This window comes from Gymnoscopelus braueri (assembly GCF_963280865.1).
Source record: "Gymnoscopelus braueri genome assembly, chromosome: 3".
Lineage (NCBI taxonomy): Eukaryota > Metazoa > Chordata > Actinopteri > Myctophiformes > Myctophidae > Gymnoscopelus > Gymnoscopelus braueri.
In genome coordinates this window covers 4,191,062-4,214,480 of record NC_137612.1, presented here as the reverse complement: position 1 = coordinate 4,214,480, position 23,419 = coordinate 4,191,062, and the positions used below count along the sequence as shown (strand labels likewise).

Sequence of the window (23,419 nt, the reverse complement as noted above, 5' to 3'; positions counted from 1 at the left end):
GATATACGGTAAGTATTCTTGTATTTGTTTCATTGAGACAGATCTTGGGTGAGATTACCAGGGTTGACTTCTTCCACTCCTCACATCACAAAACTACTTACCTGGATGATTTCTTAATGTTTTGGGGAAGAGCAGATTTAGCTGCTCAAACACGATTTTCAAAATGTATATTCATTGTTTATCAGAATGCCAACATAGGCACAGTTTTTCATATTATTTTTTAACTTCCAGGGTTTAAAATGAGCTGTAGCCCCGTCTTTAAGAGTTGCCACAAAAGCCACAATCAAGTACTTGATATAATGCGCACAGGGATGGAGATTGAACAAAATGTTTGCGGGCTCATCTGTCAGATGTCCCATAAGAAATGTCAACCACTCCTTTAATCCAGGCAGCTCACAGGGCCGATTCAGCAGAGCAATCATCCTAATAACAGTAAATCCACAATAATTGAGCTCTCACAATTACTAGCAGAAATCTTGCCTTTTTCTTGACAAAGACCTTTAAACTGGTTGAGATGATCCAGCGAGCCGAAATGAAAAGCAGATCATTTGATGGTTCCAGCAGGCATTAACCCTGCCTATGGGGTTTGATCTCCCGGGGTCATTCTTGGCTACTGAAACAGTTCCCGGCTCGATTATGCTGATCTGAGCTCTCTGACAAGGTCAGCTCCAGCTAGCTATGGGGTTGTCATGACTGACTGCGACGGCTCCTGACTCATCTGTACAATCATTTGTCAGCATGTCATGGTGCTCAAAGCAACACATTGAATGAAAGCACTCCAAGAATGATTACATTTTCAACGTAAAAAAAGTCTGTTGTCAGCCACGCTAAATTAGTTTCAATATACATACTTGATTATCATTTATTTCATTTCTTCATCTCTTCACAAACATTCATTTACAAGCAACCTGAGTGCAGTGGTGGAAAGTAACTAAGTACATTTACTTAAGTACTGTACTTAAGTACAATGTTGAGGTATTTGTACTTTACTTGAGTATTTCCAATTTCCAATACTTTCACTTCTACTCCACTACATCTCAGAGGCAAATATTGTACTTTTACTCCACTACATTTATTTGAAAACTTTAGTTACTAGTTACTTTTGAGATATAAATTATGATATAATGAAACATACCTTAATCACTTTAACCCTATTTTATACATAGGCTATTTGAAAATAGCCGATCTACAAGCTCACAACGCGTCGCATCGCGACGCGTTGTGAGCTTGTAGATCTGCTATTTTCAAATATTTAGTACTTTTACTTTTGGTACTTTGAGTACATTTTGATGCCAATACTTTTGTACTTTTACTCAAGTACATTTTTAATTCTGGACTTTTACTTGTAACAGAGTATTTTTATTTTGCAGTATTGGTACTTTTACTTAAGTAAAGAATTTGAGTACTTTTTCCACCACTGAGTGCTTGGAGAAACCATACACAACTGAATATACTGTATCGTATACAATTATTTCGAGGAGTTTCTGTTGATAAAATCTAAACAAAACATCGGAGTCGTCCGGGGACATTTAGAAACTTGGCAGCTACACTTTGTACACTCTCAGAGTTAAATTAACAGTGAGGATTTGTCTTGTGTCGTTGACGTGATGTGGTGAGAGGGGAGTGACAGTGTTTTGCATCCTCTCTCCTGTAGCACTTATTTGTTTAACTGCTCTTCATTCCACACTTCAACCGCAAACTTGCGTTCCGTGTTGTTGTCAAAGCCTGAACCATAGGTTAGCTAATCTGTGACCAAGATCTTTGGGTCCTTGCCAAAGATACGCGGCTTTAGATGAAGAAGAGCAACAAGGTAATTAATATAATCGACTCGTTTAGCACTGGATAAATGCGGTGCAGATGATTCACGCAGCTTAAATGTTGCACAATCAAGAAACATATTTTAAATACTTGTTGCTGCGTAGGCCTATTGTGGTTGCTCGGACATGATTTGTTTGTAATAAAAAGGGATTTAGAATTATTTGTAAAAATGTGAACATGAAATGTTACGTCTTTTTCCACCAATGCGTCCAAAATCCCTTTAAGGTCAGAGAATTAAAATGGATTAGATTTTTATTAGCAGTGTAGATCGTTGTAACATTCTATCAGTAAAACATGACTTTGATCAAGTTTGCTGAAGTGCACATGGACTTTTACTTGCAACATGTGCTTGCATGCGTGTGTGCGTGTGTGTGTGCGTGTGTGTGTGTGTGTGTGTGTGCGTGTGTGTGTGTGTGTGTGTGTGTGTGTGTGTGACGTGCGCATGTGTGTGTCCAGTTGACCTCATCGGTTGGGATTGTGCTATTTTTTCTTTTTGTCTTTCAGTAGAAACAATATTATCTTGTGACACCATTACCACTTCGTCATAGATGTGCTGACCACACCAAACGGTGTGCACACATCATCGTCCTGTAAGTGGCAGCTAATTCACGTTTTTACCAGTGTCATATGAGCCAACATTGTGTGTACCTCCCTGCTTGCCCGTCAGTTTGCTGCAAGCCTTCTGTCCCTCTGCACAGAGTTAAGATGTGAAGAGTGAGAGAGGAGCTCTACTGCCATCCGACTGCAGATCAAATACACATCAGGCAGTGGGTGAACGACAAACAGTCAAAACAGAACCTGATCTCAGGGGCAATTACCAGTGTTTGCTTAATCTTTGGAACGTGCTGTCGAGAGCTGGGGTCAATGACGCCGTTTGACTCCCCTCTTTCTAGCTGGGGCGAGGATAGGGATTATTACTCATTAGGACTTCACAGCTTGGGGTTTCGAGTTGTGGGGGTTGGAAAGTGTAATACCCTCCCCAACAAGTGTGAAGTTAGAGAGGGAGTGGGTGAATCTGTGTGTGTGTGTGTGTGTGTGTGTGTGTGTGTGTGTGTGTGTGTGTGTGTGTGTGTGTGTGTGTGTGTGTGTGTGTGTGTGTGTGTGTGTGTGTGTGTGTGTGTGTGTGTGTGTGTGTGTGTGTGTGTGTGTGTGTGTGTGTGTGAGAGAACAAGAGAAACTGGGAGAGAAAGAAAAAGATATTGAAAGCGAAAGAGAAAATAATCTTTTTGTTCTTTTATTTAAAAAATGTTTTTAAACTAAAACTACTACAAGCAAAATAACTGTTAAGTACAACCAATAATATGTAGACATTTCTCTCTCTACAGTTTTCTTAATTTTACCTTCCAACACTTTTTACAGAGAATAAAGCTGTGTGAGACTGAAGCTCTGAACCATTTCAACCGTTAACCCACTGGCAAAACTCTCCCAATGATTCAGTTACCTGTTTGTTACCTCAACAATAATTAAAGCTACTTGAAACCCCAACCACCCACGGGCGCTTTGCGCCGTACAATTAAGGTGGCGTGAGACCTGGGTTTACTTTAACCTGACTCCTTGGCACATTTTAAATGACAGCGTAAAAAGGCCCTTGAAGGCAGAGTGGGAATTGCTTTACTGCGAGAGCTAAGCATTTGTAATTACCTGAAAAAGTTATTACACCTAATTCCACCCCAGCCGAGGTTATGCTTTAAACCACAGACCAACACGTTTGGTGCCTGGTTGTCACAGAGCTTGTCTACATTGGAAAATTAGGCTGTCGATACGTACACGTTCTTTCTATGAATCATAAGCGTTTTTGTTTTCTTTTGAGGCAGACGAAAATAGGTTTTTAAATGAGAGGCTGTGTTGTAGTTACTGAACTGTGTCTCATTCCTTCTCCTTCCTCTGTTTTATGTTCTTGCTCATGCTACATTCATCTTTTCCAACAAATGCACGCATGCGCGTGCGTACACACACACACACACACACACACACACACACACACACACACACACACACACACACACACACACACCTAGGTTTGTATAACAATACTTGTGAGGAAAACAGTTGAAAATACAAGGTGAAATTACAACGCGTCAAAGTGCAACGCTTTGTAGATCGGCTATTTTTCGGTAGGTGATATCACGGCACAACTACGTTTAAAATAGGGAAAAACTCTAGCCCCAAAGCCCTAAACCTAACTCTGAATGCCTAATCCTAACCCTAACCCCGCAACCACAATATTCTTTCACCATAAAACAACAATTTCTCACAATGTCTAATTCCCAATATACTTTTTGCCCTCACAAGTATAGTAATACACACACACACACACACACACACACACACACACACACACACACACACACACACACACACACACACACACATTTCTCTCTCTCTCTCTCTCTCTCTCTCTCTCTCTCTCTCTCTCTCTCTCTCTCTCTCTCTCTCTCTCTCTCTCTCTCTCTCTCTCTCTCTCTCTCTCTGATATTGTGGTCATGTAGTGACTAACCCGGGGGATAAGAAGGGGTTCCATGCTGACAGGATGTCAGTGCACAGTGGGAGATGGCTAACTAGAGGGAGCATCAAAGAACGACTAAATCAGCTCACTCCGCCACAGCACACTTAGTGCATTCCTCTAGGGCAGAGATATGCAACGGAATCTGTTGTTTCGTAGACTTTAGCGGTGAAAATGTGGTGCAGGGTGAATGGAAGTTTTGTGTACTTCACTCTCAATGTGTATATCCTAAGCCATTTTGTGGCGAAACGGTGAAATTGCAATGCCTTATTAGTTTGGGTGAACTTCGGAGCTTATCCACATATTTAAAGCTACCATTGCAGCCACCAACCATCTGTTCTGTGAAAGGGCATTCATGCATAGAACAATGTTACAGTCTGCAATTCATATCCTAAGGTTTTATAGTTTTGTACAAGGCAGCCCATAGGACTACACATTTTTCTTGAGCTACCTCCCATACAATTTCATTGTACAGTACTTGATACTCATTGCAAAAAACACATCTATCTTAACTCCTCTAACAATGCCCTTTTTAACGCTACAGCTGTCTTCACTTTGTACTTTATTGTTCACCCTTTTCATTACTTTGGCAGCAATAACACAGTAACCGCTGTCCTAAAAGAAAAGCCCATATAACACTCAACGCTCACTGAGAGGCCCTATGCGTGTATAGTTTCACCATTATGGAATGGCAAATGTTGTTGCAGAAAGGCAATATAATGAGACATTTATTTGGTGACAGCTTCACTTGCTGTGTCTATGAGCCGCACTCGTAAAGGGACGTCATAAATGACAAGACGGAAGTCGTGAACATGCACACAAAAAGGAAAGGACGGTTATACTTTAATTTCATAGTCATTTTCTCAGAGTCTCCCAGCTGGGGGCAGATACATTTTACCATATGCGTCTCTATCCTCAAATGTTTTTTGTTCGGTGTCACGTTGTTTTTTTATTGGTAGCTTGCTTGTTGCAACATAAATGAAAATGCCCACAGACAAGTAGTGGGCTAGTTTTACAACTTCATTGTTCACACATCCAAACTGTCACCCATAAATGGAGGTGAGTAAACATTGCCTTTATTTCTATCCCTAGTGGGTTTTACCTCTCTGCGCTCTATAGCCTCACCCATTGTGTGCTAGCCATTCTCATGCTGTCCAAAGCATCCCCCCCCCCACACACACAAACCCTCTGACTTTGCTCCTCTAAACACGCCCCCACCTCTGTCCCCCACCCCACCCCACCTCCCCCCTGCCAGCTCTGTCCCACACCCAACCCAACACAGGACCTGCTTTGATTGCCACTTAATTACACACCGTTTTACTCCACCATTTACCAGTCAAAAGGAGGGGCCAACTGGAGGTGGGGTTGGTGGTGGTGGTGGAGGAGGGAAGGGGGGGGGGGGGTTATGGGGCCCCCAGCATCTCCTCCATCAATGTCGGCGGCCCCCACAAAGGCCCCCGCGACAGGGGATGAGTAGCCATAATGCTGTGGCCGTGCCTGCCGCTCAAAGCCACCCCATTCCTAATTGCCCTCAGAGATGGCAGATAATGGAGGGGCTTTGAAGTGAAAATGGGCCCTAATGAGCGGGAAAGAGAGAGAGACAGAGAGAGAGAGAGAGAGAGAGAGAGAGAGAGAAGGAGGTTGGAGGAAAGGGGGATAGTGTGCATGGGATAAGGATCAGATGTCAACCTGCTTATAAAAAAAGTAGTCAGAGAGAGAGAGAGAGAGGGAGAGAGGGAGAGAGTGAAGTACAGAGAGAGCGGATGTGTTTTGGAGAGACTGCTGTCCCTCCTGTCTCCCTCTGTGCTCACGGGAGTGCGGAGGAGTCGGAGACAGGAGTCAGAGACGGACACTCTGCAGGGGTCCGCTTCATCCATCTTCCTGCCCCCCCCTCGCTCCTTCCGTCCCACCCTCCTGTCTCCAGCATAGCCTTCAGGCGCCTGTCTCCCCCCAACGGTTGCTAGCAGCACCACTCTCTCTCTCTCTCTGTTTCTCTCTCTCTCTCTTGCCTGCCCACTCTCCCACGGATAGAAGTCTTTTTTCGCCTTCCTCTTTCTTTTGCTCTGTTGTAATTTTGTCTTTCTATTCCCCCTCTTCCTTTTCCATGCCGTCCCTCCCTCCCTCCCTCCTCCGTCCCTCCCTTGTTCTGTCTGTGTCTCTGAGAATGGGAGCCTCTATGAGGAAGATGACAATAGCACCGCCACTTGGTCTGGCGTCAGGGACTTCTTCTCATACCAGCTAACATGCTTGGGATTCTTTGCACTGTCTCCGTATCTCTTGTCTTTCTCCTTGCATGATGTGGAGGCCAGACTTCAAGGCGGATGATTTGCATACAAAGCGCCGTCGTCTTTTTAACTGCATGCTTCTTTTGTCAAGATCCTTTGGTCCTGTCTTCACTTTACCTTTCATTGTTATTACTATTATTACTACCCCCCCCCCCCCCCATTTCTCTCTCTCAATTTCAATTCAAAGGAGCTTTTTTGGCATGGGAAACATATGTTTACATTGCCAAAGCAAGTATTTAAAATAAGACAAGATAAATGTTTGTTCAATTAAATATATTGTCGTACTAGAATAAAGAAATGTGTATAAACAGAGTGGTGTGACGTTGCAACTCTCCAATATAGTAGGTAAACAACTACATTGAAAAATACAAACAAACAAAACATGTACTTTTTCTAAATACTAATTCTCTCTCTATTACCTTTAAGTCAGTCTATTTCACCGACATCAAAACCCTCTTGCGATGCCAAATGGAAATAAGTTCAAATCAACTTTTGCAGATTTGGTGCAATGAACTGACTAAAGAGAAATATTTCTGTATTCAAGCATGAGAAAAAGGAAAATATTCGATTTTTATTGAAGTACAAAGTTACTTCCGACCTGGAGAGGTCTTTGCCAAGTACATACATGCATGTATTCAAGCATGATACATAGAATATCGTATATGGAACTGCATTTTTGCTATTTTGGTTCATTATGACTATTAGGATATTCTTGTGTTTTTATTTTTGTCCACACTGTTGAGAAGTACAAGAATTTCAATACCGGCAACATTTACTACAGCTGTGTTGTAAGGTTTCAAGGTTTTTATTGCCATATGCATGTGACAATAAAAACCTTGAAACCATCACATTACAACACTACAAATGTTTTAATGGTAGCACCCAGAGATTCATAAAAATAATATATACATTTATTTACTGGCCGACCCAATTGTCGAGTGATTAAGGTGCATACCACATGGACTCAATATGCATGACACTACTCTTTCTCCGTGTTTTCTGTCAAAATTACCCCCCCGCGCCCCCCCCCCCCCCCCCACACACACACAAATAATAATATTAGTGGGTGCCGATGGCCTAGTGGTTGAACCGCATACCACATATAGGCTCTGATGCAGCCTAACAACGAGTCGCAGGTTCGATTCCCGAGCCTGGCGACCTTTTGCTGCGTGTCACTCCCTGTCTCTCTCTCCCTGATTCATGTCTGTCTCTACCGCCGCAGAAAAGCCCACTATTTTTTATAATAATAATAGTATTTATAATAATAATACTTTAACATGTAATCCTTGGACTACACATACAGTATATACCTGTTGATGACCTTTTATGTTCAAGTCCAACCCAGCCCTTCACTGCTGGATGTTTCTCTAAGGGTTCCCACTGTTAAAAACTGCCCGTTTACCTCTTCAGAGAGACAGAGACCTATAAACCTGACTGAGAAGCTGAGCTGACAACGGCCACTTCACAGCCCGTGAATGAAAAAGGTCTCTCTGCTCTCTTTAAACAAAGAGTCATCACAACCAGACACTTGCAGGGGTATGTGTCATGACCCTGCCTCGTTACACCATAAAACAGCCTGTTTGGCTAAATGAAAGAGCCGGTTTAACTGTAATCTGCCTTTATCAGGCTCCATCAGCCATGGGAGGACTCCCTTGGCCTTTGTCTGGAGCCTTAAACAAGTTGTGGTTTTTGCCATTTCAAAGGGAACTCTCTCCGCTCTGGACAAAGACCAGCGACAGCAGGGACCTTCTGAATGACAATTGTTGTTGCGAATCAGTTGGTATTTACTGCTGAAGAGGGTCGAGTGCATTAAAGCCAAGGCAATGATTGTTGATGTGTTTGCCTGTACTAATTGGCTCGAGGGCAACAGGCTGCTTATACAATGCAAAGGGAAAACACTAGTATCAAAAGGGGAGCTTGTGGAGTGGAAATTGCATATTAACCTCTTAAAGCCTTTAGTTGACGGGGATCCACCAGGGGGTCTATTGTTGGTGCCCTCCTTTTTTCCCTTTACACCCAATCCCTTTTCCGAAAGTAGCCGTAAGTGAGCTTATTATGACAGGCCCAGAATAGGGAACAAGGGTTCAATTGGTTAAATACAAAATAAATACATAGACACACAGATCCTTTACGGGTCCATTTTTACACAGAGTTAAATTAACACTGAGTATTTTACTGTGTGGCTGGCATTAAGAAGGCCGATGACAACATCCACATGCAAAGCATGCGGTACGGCCTTATTTATCCAAAACTAAATTATATACTCTTATGTATTCCAATATCTGAGGTTGGCCTTCATCAATGACTTGCATTATGTTCATTGTGAAGTTACTGTATAATACCTGCATAATATGTATGAACCCGCACCATGCACGGTGAATGTAACTTAAAGCAGACTGATTTTGATGTCCGTTTGACCTTCAAGGGGGTCTCCTGTCCTTCAGTGAAACCTCAGAGGCTGTCACTCTGAAATATGAAGGCAGTGAAACGAGCAGTGCAGGGACCTGGTTCCATCTAACCATGGGTGCTTGTCTACTTAGTAATCAGTACAAGCTGTGGGGAGACTTGGCCTAAACTCACGACCACAATTTGTGCCTCCGCAATGGAAGAAGAAGAGGAGGGAATAACAGGGGTTGGGGGGGGGGGGGGGGGGGGTTCACAGGATGAACAGGAAAGTGGCAATCTCTGTGATGTTAGGAGAAGGCATCGCATGCCACTCGTCTAGTGGTGTGTGTGTGTGTGTGTGTGTGTGTGTGTGTGTGTGTGTGTGTGTGTGTGTGTGTGTGTGTGTGTGTGTGTGTGTGTGTGTGTGTGTGTGTGTGTGTGTGTGTGTGTGTGTGTGTGTGTGTGTGTGTGTGTGTGTGTGTGTGTCATGGATAAAGGTGTGCATCAGGTTTTTTAGTTTTTTGCTGGCGAGTGCTGCTCCAAAAAAAAATCATTTCTGGGTCAGAGGAACATTGACTGTATGGCATACAGTTGGAGAGAGAAATCAATGTGAAAGCCAAAAAGTCAGGATCTGAAATGGTCATGGTTGAAACCAGTATTCACAGCGAATTTCCGGCCGCAGTGCCATGCCTAAGTCCCCCTGATTATTTTCTGGTTCAAGGGTTGCCTCGTTTCAAAGCCTTCCCCTCTGCTGGTGATTTGGTCTTGTTAAGGGGCCTATATTTCAGCCGAGAAACACACACGGAACCTTAAATGAAATTAAAAGTGACTATCAATCACACAGGGTTCTCAGTCCTCCATCAGCGTGCGGTGTGTACCTCGGTGTTCAACAGACTGACCCTGTGACGCTGAGTGGACTGATATTTGCCGAGTGTTTTTGTAATGCGAGGGTTGAGTTTATGTACACCAAGGAAGGGGAACTCTACACACACCCAAGCCTTGAAAGTGAGAACTACGAAACTATAGGTTGTTTCACTGTAACGTTCAGAGGATCTGTAAAGTCTTGTCTCCTGTGAAGAGAGCGGGTGGTGGAAAAATATAAGCCCCAAAAACGAGTGATTTAGACATTTAACAGTAAGGACTTTTTTAGAGCATAATTTAAATCATATAGTCATTCGGAATCACTGACTTGTGAGAATGTGTTACATATGAGAGCATTTGGTGCTGTTAATGCGGGTTTATATTGCTGTGAATAATGGATATGAACAGTGTTTTCAGCTATGGTAAGCTATTGCAAATTGGCAAAGAGGTACATCAGGATATTCTGTCCTAGAATGTACGTGCCTACCCAGAATTATTTAACTTAAAATCTTCTTTCCTAGTCAATTTATCTTCAAAATTAAATGTGCATGAAATAATTGGGTAATGCTGTTAATAACTATAATATTCACATTTCTGTGGCTCGAGTTTGCACTAGATGATACAGACAAGTGGCATTTGGTGTTTAGAGAGATGCTTTATCAAGCTTTCAGATAAGATAATGGCCATAGTCTCAACTCATCAGGACTTAAAAGGAAAAATGAAGGCATTCAGACAACGTATCTGTTTCATATAGTCCCGTTCACTGTTCACATGCCCCCCCCACCCCCACATGACATGAAAGAGAAAACCTCATAATAAAATTGAATAAACCGTCCTCCAAGGTTGAATTATTGTAATTACATGTAATTGAGTGTTTGGCGGCAAAACCATTTCCTCCTCAGATCCCGCATGTACTTTCAGAAAATCACGAGCACTTTGTTCTCCGTCCTAAAGCCACCGCTTGACCTTCTCCAATTGCAGTCTTTGGTGAAGGACTGTGACATGAGACAGAGTGAGAGTGGAGGGGGACGGCCACGCTGTGTTGTCACAAAGATGAGTTGCTCTCCACCAGTTCCATATGGTTCCAGTCACGTACAGTGCTGGGTTCCCCTCTCTCTCTGCCTCTCTCTCTCTCTCTCTCTCTGCCTATTTATAAATACACCCAAGTGGCGCTGTATGCGTTTTTTTTGCTTTGGCCTGAGCCTGGGGTTAAGAATGGGAGAAACCACTGAGGCACAAATTAGTTCATGTTTCGTTTTGGAGTGTCTCTGTGGATGCCGGTTTGTTCTAGGTATCAGTAGGAATGCTTGCAGAAGCATAATAGTGTCCATTGTTTTAAGACTAGGCTGATCAGCCAGCAAGTATACATCAGCGAGAGAGCTGATGTACTAATTGTCCACAAAAAGTGGTCTCTTTTAGGCTTGTCGGTCAATAAGTTGTACACTTGTGTGGACTGAATTATCTTTTTTTCAGTCAAGAGGTGAAAATGATGGCATCCTTTAAACAGCCTTTACTACATCATTACATTCTCACTTTATAATGGATTCACTGTATGAACCCTATGACTTGGGCTAACACCCATAACGGCCCAAATCATTTCATACACCAACTATGTTTTCATGTTACAGCTGTCCGGTGAGGATGAGGCAATGGTTCAACCAATGACCAGCTCAGTAAATGCTTCCATGGTGTTTTCCCCCCCCCCCTCTTCCACAGACTATTGTGTCAGTGTGAAGGTGGGTGCACACCTATGTCAACACTGTTCAGACATCATTGAATAAGTTGCAGTGATCTATTGGGTTATGTGATGACCTGCAGCTTGAGTCTCTGACAGATCAGTTCAATTTGAATTCAGTAAATGAAATGAAGTTCTGTTAACACATTCAATCCGGGGACGCATCTCTGGCATTTTAGATTTCTTTGGCTATCCAAAAATAGCAGATATACAAGCTCATAGAGTGAGAGGTCTTTAACCACTTGAACCCCAGCATCCTTAGTGTGGGGAAGGCTTTCGCAGAAAATACCAGATCGATAAGCTCACAGCGCGTCTCAGCACGACGCGTTATGGCCTTATCTATCGGCTATGTTCAGCGAAAGCTTTCCCCACAATAACAGAAAACAGAAAAGACACCAGTATTTCGATGAATTGAGTACAAAGGACCCCAATGGAAACAAGCCTTAGGCTTTCTTGGGTTTAAAATCCTCTTAGCAAACCTTGTATTGAACTGTACTTTCCTGTGTCAATCAATAGAGCCCTGAGGGACTCTGGTCAACCATATGGGGTTTAAGTGGTTAATTGTTCAGCCAGTTTTATCCTCAAATAACAGAGAAAATAATACTTTAATTTGTGTCCATATGAGCAAATTCTTAACATTAAAGTGCCTTATATATTTCGTCATACGTCGACTAGCTAAAATAGCATATCTACAAGCTCCCAATGCGTTTTTGCTTTTTGCTATTTTCAAAAAGAAATTGACATTTTGGAGAAATATTCACCTACTGTATAATGATAAAGACGGTGTTAAGGTCATGGGAAACAGGAAACGGCAGATAAAAATCCATTAACATGCCTCACTTCCATCATGTCCATTGGATGGGGAGCCGGTACCTCAGCTAACTGAAAATATTCAGTCACTAGACTCCAGTGACAGCTATAAACCCATATACGACTTGACAGATTTCAATACATAGCATTACTGAAGCCAGGTTCACCAATGTGTTTAATGATCCAAATCAATTAAAAACAATAGTTAGATACAGCATATTTGTCAACTCTGTACATAACAGACTGTCAGACCCAGTGAAAATGACGGCCTTCACGATCTTGAAAATAAAAACAAGCTTTGATTGAGAACGATTTATTTTTACTTTTACACTTTTAAATTAAGTATTCAATGTTGATTTGTCAGTGGGAATATAGTTTACTGGTCGTTGATTACATGGAGTCAAGCTCAAAAGCAAATTATGATTGAGGATGTCAGGTTGCCGTTTTCTTATGATTGGCTGATGAAAGGTATAATTTAGAACCGCCAGAACAGCAACTTCAAAAGCTTCAATCCTATTAAACTGGAATGTAAAAGCTGTCCAGGCAAAAAATAAAATAAAATAAAATAAAAATAAATTATGCATTTTTGAAGATCATTGTGGAACTATATCAAGTCAACCATATACACACTTAAATCTGGCTGGTCTGAATGCAGCCACTGCATGATTGTTCATGTTCAAAGTTCATATAAAATCTGTGCAGAAAAACTCCTCTGAATAGGAGGTGACAAAGTATTTTTTCAGGGACCATTCTTGGACCATTCCTAGCTACATGTGTGCATAATGGCACGGAAAAACTATACAAGAACATAATATTATACATCCATAATCCTATATTCATTTGTCCAAAAGACACATTTTCTATAATGCTTAATTTATACGCTGCACTGCCTTTACCATTTTGGGTAAAGGGACATTTGCTTTATAACGATTTCTCTTTCGGAAAGCTTTTCCTTTCTTTGCTGACCCTATGCCAACAAAATAAAAACAGAAATGATAGTTAATCCCTGCAGTGGAGACGCTGTGCTTGTAGCCTATTGGTAATGGGCAATGCCCTTTCTAATCTAAATAAAGTTGAGCATTTGTAACAGTGACTGCATTATGGAAAATCCAATTTGTGATTGCAACATCTGTACTTAACCTACGGGTAGACTGCTGATTCTTTGTTGGTCCAAGTAGCTAAGCTGCATGTTTTTTCCATGATTATTTTTCCAGAGCACTTACATGTACATGACCTTGCATGCAATGATTATGATTCATATGCAAAACCAGGTCTCGGTTATTATGGTGGTATAAAGAATTAACATCTAAATATTCTCAGACATGCAAACCCTGGCACATGAACTGCATGGAGAAAGATGTGTTCATAAGCACACAATCTGTCTTTTTTAATGCAAGCATTACACACGCGTGCACACGCGCGCGAACACACACACACACACACACAGACAGACAGACAGACAGACAGACAGACAGACAGTCAGACAGACATCACTCCTGCTATTGATCATCAAAAATGACAAATAGACTCTGAATCACCAGTTTATCACTCAGCTATTCTCATGTCAACTCATCATCCCCTCCCATCATAGTCCCCTTGCTGTCATAATACTGGACTAACTGAACTTGATGGGTTAATTCAAAGTCTATGGCAAGACCCCCCCCCCCCTGCGCGCACGCACGCATACACGCCTTGCCCCATACTGTCAAATCCTGTCAGACCGTAAGTCATGAGGGGAAAGGAGGCGAAGAAAAGGGACCATTCTCAAAGAACTGGGACGTATCCAGAGGCTTATTTGTAAGCCTCCAGGGTGTGGCAGGTAAGCTTCCACCTCAAAGGCAATGGCTCCCTCCCATGTAATTGCTCTTCGTCAAATCGAGCTGCGTGACATTCCTTCGGACTGCTTCAAGTAATGACTACTCGAGGACCAAGAACCGACTGCCGTCAAACGAGAAGCCACTATCTCAAATCAGGATGATGAGTGATTACAGGCTATTTTATAATACTGACTTTTTGTGCCTTGATGAAGATGATACAAATAAATAAAACATGGAATAGAATGGAAAACGTATAGTAATACACCACAGGAAAGAGTGTGTCAAGCCAATCAGATGTGTTCAAACATTCAAAACACTTAGCCACCCCAAAAAGTCACCCTCTTATCCTGTCTTGGACCATTCCTAGCAGACAGAGGAAGGATGCATCCTCAGGCAGAGGCGAGATAAGGGCCTTTGATATAATCAAGCCCACGTCAAACAGCCAATAAATGAGGCTTGTGAAGATAAAATGGCCAGGACTGACAGGTCTGATAATGGGCCAAACAAAGAGAAAGTGGAGATTAAGGGGTAGCTTTTCAGTCAGCTAAGTGGACTGCCCAGAGGGCACTCAAACAACATGGCTCATCTGTCAGAGACAGAAGGAATGGGATACCATCACCTACAGACTGTTCCTGCCTCATCGAAGGACGTCCTGGAATGGCTATACCATGCTTTGTCTGTTATGCTTGGTACCAGGCAGATTTAGAGAAAACATTTCTAAAATATGTTATATTATATTAGTTTTATTACATCATAGGTTATCTTCATTAGGCTACCCTAACACAATTATACAAAAAAAGATCACAATAATATAATCACCTCTTGTGGAGCAAACCATCGCCCAAAGACTGACGAGACAGCCGAGTGCCAAGTGTCACTAGGTGGTGGTGATGTGTTTTGATCCCAGATTGACATGAAAGGAGGCACCTCTTATGTTTGGACAGACCTCACATTTACCCATTTGATGTCGTAAAGGCAATCATGCCTCGGTCCCATACACTGTATGTGTACTGTATGGCATACAGTACACATAACCTTGGCTCATGAACGAAGGTTCTCTTTGCTACGGGAAAAACTGTAGAATGAGTGGGGGGGGGAAATCAGCGAATAGGAGAGCAAACGCTGAGGCTGCAAAAGAAAAGAGACAGTCACACCACCCGACTGTAACAGAGTCTGGCACAACACTAACAAAGGAAATGAGCAAACCGCACAGCAAATAACAGTCTTTTATTCAACACTCCAGGCTCCCTCTGCTTACATCTGGGTGCCAACCCCAGTCACTTACAAATAAACGGGTTTATGAGAAATATTATGTACAAATTACTACATTCGTCTAGACAGGACATTATTTTAGCTCTACTTACATTGGCATGATCAAGCGCAATTTTCATAAATATGTATATTGGTGTATGTCAAACATTTACAGCTTCCAAATATGCACTTAAGAATAAATGACATGAATCAGCAATTAAACGACCCCTTTCCACAGTGTAAAACTATATGTTAAATGAACCGCTCTAACCAGGAATAAACGACTATATGCTACACAGTACTTCCAAAACGTACCGTGGACAATTTCAAGAATTTGTTAGCTTACTTCCTGACATTCCAGGGATTCAAACTTTGGCATTTTCAACATACATTTGAGTAACTCATTGCATTGTTTCAAATTCAGGTCTTCCTGAGTGAGAATATAACATGCAGGGCCATACATCCTGCTGTCATGCTGTTTCAGCCTAAATTTGATGCAACAGGGAGGTGAAACAGAATTACCGTCAATGTTTGATCCAGGATCTTGGTACTGTATAAACAGACCACACAGTAAATAATCATAATTTTTAAAAGCACACAGCTTTGCGTCATTAACAACTTAACCATGTGTTTCAGTTGTTTCTTTGCAGATTGCCTATTAAAATGGACACCTATGAGAATTATACTGGTCACAAGTTCCAGCTGGCATAATGCGATTAATAATTATGTTACTAAGCAAAAGGAGGGCCAAAATGAGGGCCAAATTCATGTGTTTTAGAAGTAACATTATTGTGAAAATCAAATGAGGGCCAAATTCACATCAAACTAGTGGAACACATAAAAGTGCTCAAAATAAATCTCAAAAACAGAAGATAATATAGTGTGACGATTTATTTGGGGGGGTTAAAGCTAACCCGGACTGTTGGATGAAAGCTGCGAGGGGTCTACACCTTTGACAGTTTCCAACACCTGTATTAAAGATAACTATTACAGGTTTTATGACGATCAGACAGATGCGCATTAATTTATCCGTGCTGGGACAACCTTTTTTGGCATTGCTGTCACCTAGGGCTGGCCAATATCGATATATATATTGATATTGTGATATGAGACTAGATATCATCTGGCATTTTGGATATTGTAATACCATGATATGGCATAAGTGTTATTTTTTCCTGGTTTTAATTACTTCCCAAATAGCCAAAATAGCTGATAAGCTTGTAGATCGTCTCTTTTTGCTATTGTCTATTTAAAAAAAATATATATATATCACAACAACACAATATCGACATCGAGGTATTTGGAAACAAATATTGTGATACCTGATTGTCTATATCACCCAGCCCTACTGTCACCCCCTACTGGTCAATTTCAAAAACATTGTGGGGACATGTTTCAGCAGTTTAGTTATACAATGACAGTTTTGACAAACTGTCATGATTTATGGCCAAATTTGCACCAGGCACCTGTTTGAACTGATGGGGCCCCCTATCTGGCGACTTCAAAATCATTTTACACATAATTCAACAGTGTTGAATCATGATATGAGACATTTCATGTGCGTTTTACACTGATTGGACAAACAATTTTAAATTGAGTCTGATTTGTTATGCCATGCCTATTTTTTGCACGTGAAGTGTCCATTAGTTGTCTACTCTATTCGAAATGACTGGCCTAGGCTAATGGTTGTTGACTTTGGTCTATTTATGTGCTGAGCTATGTCCTTTTGAAGTTCATTGGTCAATATCTTGATATCTCTAACTAAATAAGATATCGACCAGCTGCATGCCAATGTTGATAAGCTTGGTAATAAGCATTGGTCAATATCTTCACAACTAAATAAGAAATCAACCAGCTGCACGTCAATGTTGATAAGCTTGGTACAATCCGACCTGCAGTTTGGATAGAAATGCAAAAATGTGTTTAAAAAATAAATACAATGGCATAAAATCGAGTCAGTAGTTCTTGAGGCAGATTTGTAGAGTGAAGATTGATGGATGTCTGTAGCAGGTTGTGTAGATTGGACTCACTGCGTAGGATATTTATGACTTTTCAAAGTTCAATTTATTGACCTTTAATTTATAGCGCCCCATCAGGCCAAATTGGGGTCATATTTTGTGTTCATACAACTTCCAATCGTTGGTGAAAATGTCATCTCTACCATCTCATGGACATGTGTTGTGTACAAGCCCCAGCCAAATGAACCAGCACAAAAACAATAGTTTGAACCCCTAAATAGTTTCTGCCCTCTCACACCCACAGAATGCTCTGAGGTGCAAGAAATGTTAGCTTATCCATATATGGTTGACTTTGTGATTTGTAATGCATCGACTAACATTGTCCAATTAATGATTTATATAAAAAAGCACCAGTAGGATTTCTGAATGTCAATAGGCAAATCATTAGTGCTATTACCTAAAGCTGCAATCCATAACCTTTATGGCCTACCCAAGATTCGAACCCAGGTCCCCTTGCCCTAGTGCCAACATTTATACTGCTATATCTCTTGTCAACCAGTAGTGGTCCTACCCGACCACAGGATCTATATTTCTCAGAAACAGCAGGGAGACCAACTACCACCACCGTTGTTAGTTATATTGTATTAACCCTTTAAGGCCGGGAAGGGAACGCATGCGTGTCATTTTAAGATTTCTTAAAAAAAAAGAATCGTGAAAATGTGTGCAAATCTTTTATATAAATTTTTAACTCAAATCTTTGCTTCTGGGGGTCCCTGGAACAAAATGTTTTTAGATGGGAGGGGGTCTGCGGACAAATACATATTATTTTGGGGGTCCTTGACATGAAAGAAGTTTGAAAACCATTGATTATATAGCAACATACAGTAAGTAAAAAATAAAATAATAAAAAAAAAACTTAAGGAAAAAAGAAACTGTTGGATTTAGAAGACATTTGTAAAATCACCAGAAGCAAAGATTTGAGTTAAAAACTTTCACTTTAAAAAAAGTATATATATATTCAGAGATTCAAAGATTTGCACACATTTTCACGATAAAAAAAAAAAATAGCAGATCTACAAGCTCATAGCGCGGCACTCGGTGCCGCGCTATGAGCTTGTATATCTGCTATTTTTGGATAGCCAAAGAAATCTTACAATGACAGAGATGCGTTCCCGGTCTTAAAGGGTTAACATACTCTACCATACTGCAACACAAAGTGCAGTAACTGCGTTTCTTTTGGACACACCGACTGTATCCCAAAAGGTCAAAAAATTTGCCTTCGTGATTTTGGGAGATAAACAATTACCTCAAGAACAGATATACAATTAGTGTAATATCACTTATATGCAGATATCTCATTTGGCTGACCAGTTGAAACACTTTTAAACCCATTTATACATTTTTTTTCCATAGTTACTGCACTTTACGGCTTTGTAGGGCAGCATACATTTTTGTCAAAACAGCGTGAATCACGACATTCGATTCACGTGGGAACAATCAATGTGGATCTCGGACTTCATGTGGCCAACCTGTGACGTTGGTCATCTATCACGTCGATCGTCTATGACATTTCTATGACATTTCTATGACGTACGACTCCAAATTTGGGCAAGGTTTCAGCCCTAAATAGAGCCTCTTTGACTTCCATTATAAGATTAAATATTTCACAAATATAAAACAAAAAAAAAGTAAACGAGTGGAGGTACTTCTGTGGCCTATACCAGTGTATATCAACCCTGGCAAACGTCCCAATTTTGGGCCGGGGCTACTGCTGAGGTGTGCCGCGCCGTTTGAAGAAGGTTTGAAAAAATATCATTTTGGAAAAAAAAATAAAAAAACTTTTTTTTTTTTTTTTTTTTTTTAACAATAATAATAATCAGGCATGCAAACAGCCCCGAGGTGAAAAGGGTGACAAAATGCTGTTTTTTTTCGGGTCAGGTGTCACACTATTGCCCTATTTGGATTCAAAACGGCTAGTGGAAGCTGAAAAGCTACAAGTTTGCATGTCTGAATAATGCAAAAACAAAAACATATACCGTATATATATATATATATATATATATATATATATATATACCGTATATCTAGGTGTGCCCTGGGATTTTTTGGCTATGCCAGGTGTGCCTTGGCACAAAAAAGGTTGATAGACACTGGCCTATACTGTACTGGTGGTGTGCACAAGACATTTGGCGCTGATCAGTCCAGTGGTTTGAGAGATTAGCTCCGGTCACACACACAGACAGACAAACAGACAGACCCTCTCCCATGTATAAAAAAATATGGATTGCAGCCTTAATAGCATTTATTATTTTGGTCACTTTTCACCACTAGCCACAGGTCACCACAGTGCTGCAGGGTCTCTCCTATACATTACTTTAGTCTTTTACGTGTCGGCTCTGCCATTTGGTCTTTCATCAGCTTAATTTTGAGAGTATAATATTCCTCTTGAAGCTTGAGCACAGCCTCTTGTCTTCTGAGCACAGACATCTCCAAGTCCTGTCTTTCTTGCAAAGGAGTGGAGCCACAGTGAGAAGAGGCCAGGTGTGATCCACTGGTGGTTGGGATGGCGGTACAAGGCATGGAGAAATTAACTGCCGAGGAACTAGAGGCTTCGGTAAAAACAAATCTGTGTGTTGTTGTCGGTGGAGAGGTAGAGGGCTCACTGAAGTGTGCTGAATGCATAGCAGGGGAACCGCCGCATGCAGGGTGCCCGTTGTCTGTCAGAACTGAGTTCACTGCCGCCGATGGTTCACCTGTTGAACGGCTGTTTTCTTCTTCATCATCCTCATCCTCATCCTCATCATCGAAGCTGTAAAAAATACAAAATAAAATACAAAATAATTCTGTACATAGTCATGTGGTTTGTTATTTGATTTGTAATAAACCAATTTAAATTTAAAACTGCTTCAGTGAAACCTCATACTCCGATTGGAATTCTGGTGGCAGCATTGCCTTTTTTTCTGCCCCGTCACTTAAGGATTTCTCAGTCCCATGTGATGAAGCAGCCATAGTAGCTGCTACTAGATGTTTATACTGCACTGATTTAAGGATATCAAGAATCAAGATGGATTTATTTATTCGTCACTCATGCAGGTACAACCAGCTAAATTATATAGATGGTTTCATTCTGTAAATAATAAAGTCCTGAACGTTTCAAACTTCTGTGAACGTCCTGTTTGTAATTGTTGCCCTGGGAGACAGCAGAAACTATGAGAGAAACAGCTGTTGCCTCCCCAGCTACCCTGCAAATAATGTCCATAACATCATCGTTATGCTTAATGTTTTAAAATTTGCAAGCGATAAATCCAGACAGACCCTTTATTTGTTTTATGACGGGATACGGTGAGACACTTATGAGGCACTGATGGACACTTTATTTGTCTTATGACGGGATACGGTGAGACACTTATGAGGCACTGATGGACACTTTATTTGTCTTATGACGGGATACGGTGAGACATTGTAAGACACTGTAACCTGTGTTGTTGCTTTTCCTGTACAGCGCAGGACGGGACACGGCGAGACACTGTTGTTTTCCTGCATAGTGCAGGACAGTTGTAGAGGTTTTACTTCTGTATACCGTTGCTCTGTATAGTTGATGCTTTTTGTTTTTCTTTTTGCCTTGTATTGCTGTACACAACGGTACTTTTTCTTTTCCTTACTCTTTACCTGTAACTCTGTAACCTTAACTGCTGTGCCGCCTCTGGGCGACTGAATTTCCCCCGCGGGATAAATAAAGGTATCTATCTATCTAGCTCACTGGATGTTGACCAGGTTCAACAACTGTTCGTTGTCTATAATCTAGGTCTAAAGTTGCAGTGAGAAGATGTCTTACCTTTGACTGTCCATCATGTGCATGATTGACGGGTCTTTCCTATCCTGCAGCAGCCTGTCTGAATTCATCACAGAAATCACGATTTGGGTAATATGGCTGAACTGTTCAAGTGAAAGCTCTGCATCTGTGAATGAGAAATCATGTAGGAATCAGAATCATCTTTATTGTCACATCACAGGTTTACAAGTGTAAAACAGTGGGTGAAATGTGTTTTTGTGCAAGTTCAAATGTTTTTGTTTGTTTCCAGAACAGGAGAAAGAAGAGAGGGAAGAGAGAGAAACTCTATAGCTTTCAGGCTATTTTAGCCTTTCTTTATGTAGCCTCGCATCATTCTCCTTCACCAAGGCAAGGCTTCAGACAGTGCCCTTAAGGTACATAATACACCTATTAATCACACAGCAGTTTTTTCTTACCTTCACCCAGTTGCATTTTCTGTCTTTTGATTTCTTCCCTTGCTTTTGCCAGCAGATTTTCCCATTTTTTGCTACAGTCGGACACGGTACGTTGAATCTGTGGAAAAACAGAGTTGATGGCTTGGGATATCTCTTCCCAGGCTTGCCTTTTATCCTGCGTTGACACTCCAGTGCTGCACTTTCCCCTGATCACCTCTTTCCTCTCCTCCATCAACTGGGCTAGGAATATGCACTCCTGGTCGGTCCAGTTGGGCCTTCGCTTTCTAGTGGACATTGCCTCTAGTGGCAGGGGCATTATTCTGAAAGACAGACAGAATAAGTTTATGTGTGTGTGTGTGTGTGTGTGTGTGTGTGTGTGTGTGTGTGTGTGTGTGTGTGTGTGTGTGTGTGTGTGTGTGTGTGTGTGTGTGTGTGTGTGTGAGAGAGAGACAGACACAATCAGAGAAACACCACCTAATAATTTTAATTGTCCCAACAAATATGCAATAATGAATAGGATTATATCATACAGCTGGGTAATAACGGACATTCTAACCCCAGTCCAACTTGGACTGTAAAATCATATAGTTATATGCCTACATTTGTACAAGGTACAGTATAGTAGACTACACACAATCCTGGGTATTTGCTATCTCTATGAATTTAATACACAGGACCACAATGGAAATAAGCCCTCAGGGGGCTTTTTGTGTTATCCTTTTAGCACCATCGTATAATTGTACCACTGACTGTACAATTTGCACATCTAGTAAGTATTCAATCAATCAATCAATGCTGAAGTGTGTCTAAATTTGCCTGCCGTCGTTTTTCTAAATTATCTTCCAACTTTAGATCGACTTATTGCCCCAAATTGATAACCATAGTGTTCAGCATGTCTACATTCTATAGACTACAAACTGAAACAATGACGAGTTATACAGTACTTCCGTATTGTGGCTAAGATAAGACATTGTGCTTAAGAGAAATTTAAAAAATCTCCCCCAAGTGGGCCACCATCAAAGTGTGGCTAAACAGGCTATTTAAAACAATAATCAAGAACACGAGTTATCCAGATAACTGATCAACAACTTACACAATATCAATACGGCCAGGTGTGTAAATACACGCTGTGATACAAAACTAATGTTGTTTAAATTAAATGCCTTAAGATTAAAACGTAACGTTAAGGCTTTCTGAGTCTCATTCACTGTGTGTCGCAGGGAAATGACGTGCCTAGCCTAGGATCTCAAGACGGTCATCTGTCATGACAGTCTTGGATGATCTTCCAAATAGTGTTTGCACTTTCTCTCTTTCTTTGTCCATACATCTACAAAAACGTCCAGATTTCAAATATAAAGTGCTTAACCCATGGCCACAAATGTTACAATTATGTACGGCCTCTGAAAAGTACCCGGATATTCGATATTTGTTCAACAAAAGGTATTTTAATCCGATTGGTGGCCATTTTCTCCGTATGCTTTCAACCACGTGACCCTATCGGTTGGAAAGTGTATTGCACTCTGATACATTATAACTCTATGAGAAAATGCCCACCAATCGGATTAAAATGCTTTTTATTGAACAATACTGAATACACGGGTACTTCTGAGTACCCGTACACAATTGTGACATCCGTGGCCATGGGTTAAGCACTTTATATTTAAAATTTGAACGTTAATGTAGATGTACGGGCTAAACAGGGAGAAAGCTTAAACATTATTTTGAAGATCATCTAAGACCTAAGTCTTGTATCAAGGCTTATGACGCTG

The 23,419-nt window shown here is 41.1% G+C and overlaps 1 protein-coding gene across 1 annotated transcript; it reads right to left on the bottom strand.

Moving 5' to 3' along the window:
• Window positions 1-18,790: 18,790 nt before the first annotated feature.
• On the bottom strand, window positions 18,791-22,859 carry LOC308081738 (uncharacterized protein). Its single transcript, XM_080423356.1, has 5 exons — window positions 22,744-22,859; window positions 21,672-21,970; window positions 21,259-21,382; window positions 19,579-20,232; window positions 18,791-19,138 (listed from the first exon to the last, which is right to left on the bottom strand). The coding sequence occupies exons 2-4, from the start codon at window positions 21,964-21,966 to the stop codon at window positions 19,794-19,796; spliced, it is 858 nt and encodes a 285-aa protein (XP_080279482.1). The 5' UTR covers window positions 21,967-21,970; window positions 22,744-22,859; the 3' UTR covers window positions 18,791-19,138; window positions 19,579-19,793.
• Window positions 22,860-23,419: the final 560 nt, after the last annotated feature.

Excerpts from the sequence above, each read along its gene's own strand:
- LOC308081738 (XM_080423356.1), bottom strand. The coding sequence starts at position 21,966 with ATGCCCCTGCCACTAGAGGCAATGTCCACTAGAAAGCGAAGGCCCAAC. Across the intron at positions 21,383-21,671 it reads GAAAATGCAACTGGGTGAAG|ATGCAGAGCTTTCACTTGAA; the intron begins GTAAGAAAAAAC and ends TCTCATTCACAG. Across the intron at positions 20,233-21,258 it reads CACATGATGGACAGTCAAAG|CTTCGATGATGAGGATGAGG; the intron begins GTAAGACATCTT and ends TATTTTTTACAG.